General features: G+C 42.9%; 1 protein-coding gene across 1 annotated transcript; it reads left to right on the top strand.

The window, feature by feature from the left end:
- Positions 1 to 2,412: 2,412 nt before the first annotated feature.
- On the top strand, positions 2,413 to 11,342 carry LOC121715220. The gene is given in 13 exon segments (XM_042100680.1): positions 2,413 to 2,508; positions 2,969 to 4,171; positions 4,870 to 5,063; positions 5,253 to 5,424; positions 5,515 to 5,565; positions 5,718 to 5,848; positions 7,414 to 8,152; positions 8,332 to 8,493; positions 9,627 to 9,769; positions 9,987 to 10,202; positions 10,328 to 10,499; positions 10,640 to 10,681; positions 10,826 to 11,342. Coding segments are annotated over 12 exon segments (3,243 nt in total). The 5' UTR covers positions 2,413 to 2,508; positions 2,969 to 3,052; the 3' UTR covers positions 10,928 to 11,342.
- The last annotated feature ends 16 nt before the right edge of the window (positions 11,343 to 11,358 follow it).

Below are 11,358 nucleotides of genomic sequence, written 5' to 3'. Positions count from 1 at the left end.
CATAATGTAGATAGATAGATAGATACTTTATTGATCCCCAGGGGAAATTCAAGAATGTTGCATTAATGTGTAATGCTCTGAGGTGAAAAGGGAACCAACATTAACAAATTCAACGACTTCCGCTGTAACAAAAGTAAGCTCGCTAACACTGAAATTAATTTGCTGTGATGTTTTTATAAAAGGCAGGCTGGTAGGAAGCAGAGAGCTGCCTCTCGATTTGTCCCCTTGATAGAGCTTCGAGGGCCACATTCCCGCTCTCAGTAACTTGTTGAGACAGACCTAGATCCTGGTTGGAGATTTTTTCCCAGGAGGACACGAGGAAGTGGAGCACATCTAGCTGCCTGTGACATGAGCTCAGAGGCGAGCATATGCCCATAATGAAACACGGCACTGCAGCGCTCATGAACATTTAATCAAGGCGAGATCAACATTAAAACGCAGGACAGTCATCAGGGGACGGCACACCAAGCCTTGTATCCAACTCCAAGGTGATGTGATTCAGGCTCCACCACACAATAGGCGCACACTCAAGGGGCTTGGCTTTGACGATGGGCCAAATATTTGTCTTTACAGATGGATATTGTGCGAATGCACCTTGTCACAGGGGTAGTGACAAAAGGCTTGTAATTAGGCCGCTCTCACAGGCTTTTGATGCCTTGAAGCTTCCCTGCTGCACAGGGAGAGCAAGTGAGGATGAGAGTTGGCTCAAGTCCACTTATTAAATGATATGCACCAAAGTGCCCTGAATAGAACTACCAGAACCAATAACTCAGTGGACCCATACAATCACATTCTAATGTAATTTTGAACACACTCATAGAATGTCAATAAAGAAATTTCATATTCCATGGAAGCTCAGAACAGACGCTCTGATTTTGTCTGGACTCATTAGCCTGCAACCATTAGTATTCAGTCACCTCTCTAAGATAAATGGATTAATGAGGGAAGGAGAGAAAATGAGAGAACAGGGTCCAAATGAGTGCAATGCTGACACTGAAAACCTAAACAAAGTACATCTGGGTTTGTTTTTTTTTTACTCAAGAACAAAGAAGGCTGCAACCTGAATTGGAATTGAACCTGAAATGATGTGTGACAAAGGCAATCTGAGGCATTAACACTGTTAATAGTCCAAGATGTAAAAGCGTGGAGAGAACCTGCAAGGCTCAAATACTGCATGTGGCTCAGTCTCAGATCTCCTGGACCCACTTTGGAATGAAAAAGATGCGGTTCAGGTATCTGCTGCCACCTAGTGATGTGGCATAAACACTCTACATTTATGGTGATTATTTCAATTCAAGGTTTTCATATCAGAGTCAAAAGATTTTTAAATGCACAATACTGTGCAATACTGAGCAATGTAATAATTACTAATATATATATGTCTCATTACAGTTAATAAAAGATGGAAGAAATATAAAAAACATAAAAAGTGTACTTCTGGTTTTAGTCTTGGGCACCCATTAAATGTGTTGTTATGCAGTGTTATAACCAATGTCAAGAGGGGAAAGCCGGTGATGGAGCCAGTTGGCTCTGATTCTGGCTCTGACAAATTGGTTTCAGAAGTGGGAAGGAGATGATGACAATTAAACAGATCTAAGACCTTGTCAAAAAGCTACAGGTGGAATATTTCACTGCTCTGCTTAAGTGAGAAAGGCATGGCCAAAGCTTTCTATTCAAAGAACCTTTGATGAGGCAAACTGACACCATAAGCATGAATTGAATACAGAACACATCGGGTTACGGGTTATTGCACCTTGCCGAAATGCTCTTGATCTCTCTTGGCTCAGTTTCTGGATAAGCCACGGTGATGTCAACAGCTGATGTCGAGACTCCCATCATAGCTGGATCTGCCAACAACTTCTGGCGAGCTAGGCATGCCCATCAGTGAACTGGGTGAAGAACGACCGCTCCGTCACCAGTTTCCCCCTTGTGTCATTGGTCATTATAACACCATTAAATCCACAAATCCAGTGGTGGCTTGAGACTGGAATCAGAACAAAAACTATTTCATGTGTTTTTAAACACTGTGCACATAAGCCCTGGGTTTTCTGGTTATATTTTAATGAAAGAGAATGAGAATACTACTACTACTGAAGCAAAACATGTAGGGTGGCTCAAGACTTTTACTCAGTACTGTATTTGTTCATTATTATGTTGTAGGTCAGGTTCATGATTTTGGTGTCTGTCATTCATTCATTTTAACTTGTTTATTTCTTTCTTGGAAAACATTATAGTTCAAGGGCAGCCTATTGTGTTAAGGTCCTTTTTGTTCCTCCTGTGTATGTAAATATCAATGGCAAGTCCCCAAGAGATAAGCCTTATTGCACCAGTCACCATGCACACTGAAACACAAGCACGCAGGTTTAATAAGTAAGCCCTGCCCCAGTTTCGGCTTGCCGAGATAAAGCCTTAGTCATCTGAGAGGGCTAGCCAGGCCTGCTGTGCAAGCGGCCATTTTTGTTATAGTCCTACTGACACAGCGTACAGCAGCCTGGCTTGGACCACAAGGTAAATACTGTTGTTGTTGAAATTCAGTACTTCACACTTAATCTGTGAGATTTTTAAACCAGGGATTAGTTCTTTTGATGCCTGACTGCCAGAAATCAAAAGAGAGGAAACATTAAGGTCTAAAGTCCTTTCACAAAGCGTGCTTTGGGATTGTTTATGATCCCAATTCGGATTTTACTATTGAACAAATTTTAGTCAATACTTTACTCAGAGGAAAATTCATGAGCTTCATAGCGATTGGATAAAGTGTTTGCTTTGCTTCTCAGTTCTTGTCGCACAAACTGTTACTGCTATTTTCTTAAACCAATGTCCATCTATTGTTACCCTAAGAACGGTCTTAACTTCTGTGATTAGGTTTAGTTCATGTAATTATTTATTAATTTTGTAGCAATGATAAAATCTACTGTGTGTTTTTAGCATACTGAAATATCATTAAACGGTATTGTTTGTCACCATGCAGAATCATGGACTCACACCTCCTGATAACTCTTTTACTGGGCAACTGACACCCGTGTGCAGCTGAAGGACCGTGTGCAGCCCCAGGATGAGTAGTTGGAGTAAGAGCCCTGACAGGCCAGAAGATGCCGATTGCGTGGACAAAGACTCTTGGTCATGGAGTGATGATGACGTGCCCTCGGCTCCAGGCAAACTGGAGGATGCTTCTGCTAGGAGTGACTCTTCACCCAGCCCCCTTCCGCCCCCCCACAAACTAGAGAGGGGCGAAGAGGAGAGGTCATTACAACAGCGAATGAGAGCTCTCTTCCCAAAGAAGCTGAGCAGCATCTTTGACAAATGGACAAAGAACGATGAAGATGACCACGATACTAATGTTGATTATAATGATGATTATCCAACGGCGATAAAAATCCTGCCAAATGGGACCAGGGTGAGCCCACCGGTGACTCCCTTCTTGGAGAGACGCTGGGAGCCAGGGGACTCGCTGAGATCCAGTAAGGGCTCTCAGAAACCCTTGATAACCCCCGGCCCTCCAGACATTAACAGGGCTTATGATGCTTTCGATGGCTCTGAGCTGACGAGCCTTCATCCAGCAGAGTACTATGCTGAGAAGCTGGAGGTCTATCAGATGAAGTACTCCTACCTGAAATCATGGCCTGGACTGCTGAGGCTCTTGGCTGGACTAGAGCTTCTTTTTGGGGGGATGGTTTTTGCATGTATCATTGCCTACATTCAGAAGGACAGTGAATGGTCAAACTACTACGTACCAACTTATCTAAACAGTTTCACCGGATCAGGGTACTCCTACAGTGGACCTATGACACCTTTCGTGTTGGCAGTGACCGGAGTGGCGTGGATAGTGACCATAATCCTCCTGGTGCTGGGAATGACCATGTACTACCGGACCATCCTGCTGGACTCCCCCTGGTGGCCGGTCACAGAAGGCCTCATCAACGTGGCCCTTTTCCTGCTCTACATGGCGGCCGGCATTGTTTACATCAACGACCTGAACCGCGGTGGCATGTGCTATATGATTGTCGGCGTGAACCCCATCATGTCCAGCCTCTGCCGCGTGGACGGAGGCCAGATGGCTGGCACGGCCTTCATCTTCATCAACATGCTCATGTACCTGCTCAGCTTCATGGTGTGTCTGAAGATGTGGCGGCACGAGGCCACCCGCAGGGCAAGAGAGGCCCTGGGCAGCATGGTGGGTGACCAGCACACAGTTAGCCATGTCCAGCAGTGCATTAGCTGGGTTGATTATATTTTCATGAAACAGGGATAGGTGTGTATTTCTTGTACCAAAATCAGGTCAGCAGGGCTTCTTCATTTTTATGTCTCTGATATGCTGAAACAGTTCAAAGGAAAGTCTGTGCCAAGTCTGTTAGTTATATTTACCATAATCTGGGAATCATTAACATCATAAAGAGTTGTAGTAGCTACCTAAAATGACTGATGTTGTAGAGCAAAGCATTTGAAAAAGTACCTCAAAAGGATGAACAGCTGCCAGTGTGTATGGTTTCTTTTCACACACATGCAGTGGTATTACTGTTGAGGAAAGGTGGCTAGATTAGCGGCTTTCCCAGGGAATGACTTCTGGGCATAGGATAGCAGGCAGGCACCACTGTGTTTGATGTCAGATAAAGATTGTTGGGATGTCTGGAGTGAATGTGGACAATTCAGGTTCAATTAAAACAAAGGTTCAGATTGATATAGATAATTCAAGTTAATTCATCATAGCCATCTCCGTGCAAGTATCATACTTCCTCAGCAAGGCCTGAGCTGATAGTAAAAAGCCCATTCCATGCTTAAACTACATTTATGAATGTGATTTGGAATTATTTGAGACAGTCTGCACATCATTAAACAATGACTTGTGACAAGCAGAAGTATATTCTCCCACAGAAGCAGGTACCTCCCTCAGTCAACACTGCCAAATCCAAGTCCAAGAGGATTGTGTTCCAGGACGAGATGGATCAGCCTGAAAGGAACACCAAGCAGCTCCTCATCTCCCAGAGAGCCGAGGGAGCAGAGACTCTGTGTGGAGCCATTCCCAGTGGATACGTCCCAAAGCCTCGGGTCATTCCAGATTACATTATGTGAGTGTTAATTGGCCGTTCATACGAAATTAAATCCTGTGTGGAAAACAGCAGGCCTCAGCTCTTCTGTTCGGCATGTTTGAAACAAAGTGTTGAACAGAAGCATGGACGATTCTTGTTTTTTTCCTATATGGCTTAAACTTGTAGACGAGAATACTGTTTATGGTTTGCATGTCTATGGCCCCGCAGAAAATATCCTGAGATCACAACCGTGGAGGACAGGGAGCAGTATAAAGCGGTGTTTAATGACCAGTATCAGGAATACAGAGAGCTCCACAAAGACATCAGTGCCACTCTAGCAAAATTCAGAGAGCTGGATGCCATGATGAACAAGCTCCTAAGAAATGTCAACACCACAGAGGTCAGATCATCTTGATCTCAAAATGAAAGAATACAAATGCATAAGTCAAAAGGTTTGACTTTTTGCTGCATGTTTCTCTCCACAATACAGGACCGTAAAAGGATTGATCAAATGTTGAAAAAATATGAACTAAAGAAAAACGTAAGTACAAAAGGTACAGTGTATTCTATGGCTCAAATGCAATTGTGCAATTGTGTATTGGTGTGTTTATATCCTTATATTCGGAATATGACACTTGGATAACATCTGAATCTGGGATAACATACAATATTTCTATCTTGGTACACCTTCAGGATCCCTCGTTTTTGGAGAAGAAGGACCGCTGTGAGTACCTGAAAGCCAAACTTAGCCACATCAAGAACAGGATCAGGAATTTTGATGAAAAAATGTCAGACAACAGCCAAACATAATAAAATGGCACAATATTGCTAGTTGCTACAGAAGTGCATTCTGTATGTTAAGACCAATATTGTTGAGGAACATTTCATTCAAGTGATATATCTTTTTTCATTACAAAAGGCATATGTTTTCAGTACAAAATTACCTGTCAAATTGCACTATGCCTGCAACATCAGACTTTTTTTTTTTCAAATGTGTGGAATAAATGTTTAATATTTTCAATTACTTTAATGTCTTTGTGTAATTCATTTACAATAAGCCTAGAAACCTTTGAAATAAAAGGGAACTGAAATTAAACTTCCTTCCAAATAAATTCAAGATGCTTATCAGAGGAGAAGTTCAAGAATTAATATAACTGTTCAGAATCCATCTTGGGTTGAGTGGAGGTCGTGTATAGCAATAACCTTTTTTGATAATTCTGTAAATTCTTGATTGAAACCCAATATCGTGATACTGCATTGTACTCACTCTAATGGCATGGGGACATTTAATTCTAGGAAAGGCATTGATCCCACCCGTCCCAATTATTCTTAAGATGTCAGAGTTTTGTAAAAAATGGAACATAATAGTCTTGTCATATGCCGACTTGTTCCAAGTTCATTTAGGGTTTTCATATTATTATCTAGAATACTTTGGAAATGCCATTTTTTAAAATGAAACGTGAGAGACGAAACGAAACGACACCAGTCGGCTGACTTCTCGCTCCATTACAACACTGGCTTTTAGTATAAGAAAGCACGGGGCAATAGCATGTAGTCATCAGCCACTGGTAGGCTATAGGCTAATCAAGGAGCACGGAAAGTTTAGGTTCGCATATCATGAAAGACGGTCTGTTAGACTATTCAAATGTTAGGGGGAGACTGGTGCAGCTCAGAGACGTTACGGAGTTTTCGAACCTGGTCATGAGACTATTTCATTAAGGATATATGAAGGTATTTCGCAGGTAGGCTACGTTATGTGAGACACAGGACGTGTTTTTGTTCAGATTAACTTTTAGACGTTATTCTGTTACAAGTTAACCATTTCAACTATTTATAATATTTTAGCCTAAGATAAACGTCTTACAGAATGCGTATAGACTAATTTAAAATGAAGGCTACCTTTATGATTGGCTATTAATAATTTACTGATGTGTAAATCGACGTGATAGGCTACTTTACTATATTATTGTGTTAAGTTACTTGCATATTATTTCACTTAAGCTATTATGTGAGTCAGAAGTGTTTTTCTTTGACCAAAACATGTTTGTTTTTTGAATGTACCTTTCTGTGAGATATGATACTGGCTAGGTAAAATGAGATGGGGTGAAGAGCCGTTTGGTGACCATGCCTTTCCTGTGTGTGTGTGTGTTGCCCTATAAAATGTCCTTAAATTATTGACAAACGCAGGGTAGAGTTGTAGAAAGCTGGTGAAGGATGACACTCATTTGTGTATGACAGCTGTGAATAACATGTCTGAAATTACAGTGCCACAGTGAAATCCTGAATGTAAAATTACTTTTGAAATGTCTGCATCTCTGTGCCCACATTCTAGATTCTGCACGAAATTCCATTTTATTCCATTTGCATGAATCATGTATGACCCGCGGCACTACGACAGCCCACCCGTTTACAGCCCACACTTCAACACTCCCTCTGATGGATTTTACACATCAAGGAGTGGACCCTCTCCGCGCACATACAGCTACCACACAGCACCACTTGAGCCACGTTACATGGATGAAAATACGCAGTATTTTTACAGGTGGCTCTCACCTCCAGGGATTGTGAAAACGATGGAGGGCATCTGTGTGCTTCTTTGCTTTGTTATCTTCGCTTGTGTTGCCTCCACTTTAGTCTGGGACATGCACGGGTATGAGACTAGTGTAGGAGGTTACATCTCAGGTGGAGGATTTGGTTACAATGGAGGTGTTGGCACAGGCACTGGATACTACGGAGGAGCGTATGGATACCACAGCTCTTACATGACCCCCTACTCTGCAAAGAGCGCTATGATCTCTATGGCAGCCATCAACTTTATAATAGCCTTAATGTTCCTTGTGGCTAGCTTCTCCAAAACCCGCACTGTACGTAGTCGCCGGTTCTACCTGACAGTACTGGTGGTGGATGTGTCTCTGGGGGTCCTGCAATGCATAATCAACATCATATTTGTCATTGGTGTCAACCCAATGGCCCAGAGCTCTCAGAGCATGCTGTATAACCCCATACTGATGATGTGCCAGACGCCACAAAGCACCAGCATTAGTGGAGCTGCAGGAGCAGGCTTCCCTGGCGCATATCCAATGTTTAACCAGTATCTGCACCACTACTGTTACATGGATCCAGAGGAGGTCAGTCAGTGGCTTTGTGAATCAAAATACATATAGGTTACTACAGTATGTATGTGTACCATGTATGTATGTACATATGCATACTTGCTTATAGACACAAAATGAAACAAACATGCACTGATATTGGTTAAAGAACATGTAAGTTGTTCATGATATGCTCTCACTATTTTTTTTTACAGGCTGCAGCCTTGGTCTGTGGTATATTGGTCATGGTAGTATTGATTACTGCTGCCTTCTTTTCCTATAAAACCCGCAGTAAGATCTGGCGTCATGGTAAACCCAACATTTTTTGGGATGAGCCATTTCCTAGCCCAGCAGGAAGAGAGGGCTCAGCTGACTGGGTAAGTGGCCTTGTGGGAAGCATGAGAGTTCTATCAACAACATACACATTCAGCCAACTTTGATGTCAGTTGACACATTTCCCCTATTTATGTTGACAGGAACACAATTGATGTGAACTCAATACCACACCTGGTTTCAGTGTGTTAAATCATTAACTAGTGAACAAATACCAGTTGTCTTCAGACTGAGAAACACATCAGGCTGAAACTGGTGTTATGACTTAGTAATAAAAAAGTCATTATGAACGTCACATTTTCACAGAAAATTCTTCAAATGTACTAGTAAAATATATCCCCATGGATATGCAGAATAATGTTTCAGTAAAATATTAAATTTATGGCCTCACAGCTGTCAGCAAAATCTGCCTGGTTTGGAGAATGATGTGGCTTGGGTAAACTTTTGAAAATATGTAGCTTGAAAGAAGCACACAGTTTCACTATTTTGCATTCAATAGAAGTCTCTTCAGGGGCAATAGTCTCTCTCTCTCTCACGAGGCCAGGTGGTGTCATTGCAAGATATTTTTGTGTATCGATAGAATGTGCGCTCATTTTACTAAATTGTGGTGTCATTTTACTAAATCATGTGCACCTTTTACTAATTAGTCTTATGATGACTCCATACTTGACTCTTGACAGAGAGTTGTAAGTCATTGTTTGAAATAAACAAAGAACACCACGCAGACTTCTCAGACACGTCAAAGAAAGGATCATAGGCTCTATCCCAGAAAAAAATAACTGGGCTTGCACGTAGGCACTTTGCTGATAAGTCCAACGTGTCTTCTGTGCATCATGTAAACAATCATAAATGGAACATGTTATCGTGGCTTCCATTGTCAGAAAATGCTTCCCATAAAGACACCAGGAAAGGGGCATTTCAAGGGCCTTTAATAAGTTGGTTTGGCATAAGGCCATGTTACTTAAAATGACTTAGGATTTGCTGGTTTGTTACTTGGCACACTTACAACCACCACAAAGAATTCTAGCTATCTAGATTGTAGGCTGTCAGCTTCTGCTCATCAAGTGGTATTGGACTTCTAAATGACCCTCATGCTAATCTATCCTCTCTTCCTCAACAACAAGAATTGAACTGTTATCTACTACAACACTGACCTGCCATGCTGTTGTGGTTGCAGTTGACTAGTTTGGGAAGCACTCTGCTGCCCCCTGCAGTGGTGGTATCAGACAAGTCCAGCCCCGACCTGAAGACAGAGGCCAGTGTGGCATCCTACCCCGAGCGGACCGTGAGTGTGGTCAGTGGAAACACTTACGACACTGTGTGAGTACACAGATCCTCTAAACGTTTTACTGTGAGCACATCTGCGCACTTTCATGACCTTTGGTTGTCTCATCCCCATAACATCCTGAATATCGGTACATTGCTGTGCTTTTAGTCATATACTCCAGGTGAATTGAACAGCTATGTGAGGTGGTGTGAGCGCTGACTAATCTAAATCCACTACGCCTTTCCACTCACTGGGACACTGTGTTCCCAGTTACTCTGAGCACATCCACAGCGGTCCTCCGGAGCCTCTGTATCAGGAGAACGAGATCACCTCCAGTGCTTTTGAAGTGGCTGAAGTACAGTGGACCATAGCTCCAGCCTCCAGAGCTCAGGGTCAGGCCTTGGCCTCAGAGATAGAGCTCTATGAGATAGGCTACTCCACTGGCCCTGGGACGTCTACTGAGCCGGACACAGATGGATGGGAGAGGTTAGTTTCAGTGCGGTTAATATGAAGAGGGACTTAATTTCACTTTAAGTTCAAAATCAGTGCTTGACTTGATCCAATGATTTCGCTACGATTTCAGTAGTCAGGTCTGATCTGTTGCTCAACAGCATGTATCCAGAGATCACGTCAGATGCACAGAGGCAGCAGTACAGGCGGGAGTTTGACTTGGACTTGGCCGAGTACAAGCGCCTCTGTGCCGAGATGGACGACGTCAATGACCAGATGAACAAATTGAGCAGGGAGCTTGACACTCTCGAGGAGGGATCTGCAAAATTCCAGGTCAGTTTGAGAGCTGAGCTCTCTCAAATTGTGTCTGAAAACCTCTCACAACCCTGCAAAAATCTGTCGTGATAACCCTAAAACTGACAACATAGGCTTCATGAAGTTTGGTCTCTAAAGACTTTGTCTTCGTGTTTCAGGCTGTTGCAGAGGAATACAATCGACTGAAGGACCTGAAGCGGGTAAGTGCAGTTGGGTTCTAACCCTGTAGGTAGAGAAATAGAGAGCAGGTACAGGTCCATTTGGTTCTCCAGAATTTTTTTTATGTCAGATCACTTTTTTCTCTGATTGACACACCAGTGCCTAAGCTCTTCTCTTCTGACTAGGCCTCTGACTATCAGTCAAAGAAACTGCAGTGCAAGGAGCTGAAGCAGAAACTGTCTCACATCAAGCGATTGGTGAGAAAGTACGATGAGGGTTATTCTTAGACGGGCAAAATTCTCCCCGCCTGGGGGGAGGGGGGGCGTCCGCTGGAACACTGCTCCAGGACAGGCCTTTCTCACTCAGAACCTGTCACTCTTAGCCGCTGCCCATCATTGACACCGCCGAGGCACTGAGACCTCCCTCACCAGGAGCCTGTGGCTGGTTGGCCCTCTGACCACACTGCTCTGCCTCCAGCCTTGTGCGAGTACTATTTATCACCCCTGCGCAACTGTTCAAAAACTCTCTCAGTTCATGATCTGTCTGTGGACACATCAGGCTGTATTTCTGACAACCCTCAAGATTGATGAGGGAGCATCACAGAGACTATTTACAGTACAAAGTAAAAATGGGTCAAATTTAAAAGGTACTCTTTTGTTAAAAAAAAACATGTACTTTCTTTCAGTTTTGTTGTTGTGATTTCCTTTGAAAATAAATA

Source organism: Alosa sapidissima, chromosome 1, assembly GCF_018492685.1.
Source record: "Alosa sapidissima isolate fAloSap1 chromosome 1, fAloSap1.pri, whole genome shotgun sequence".
NCBI lineage: Eukaryota > Metazoa > Chordata > Actinopteri > Clupeiformes > Clupeidae > Alosa > Alosa sapidissima.
The sequence above is the reverse complement of the archived record's forward strand: the minus strand, read 5'-3'. Positions and strand labels throughout refer to the sequence as shown.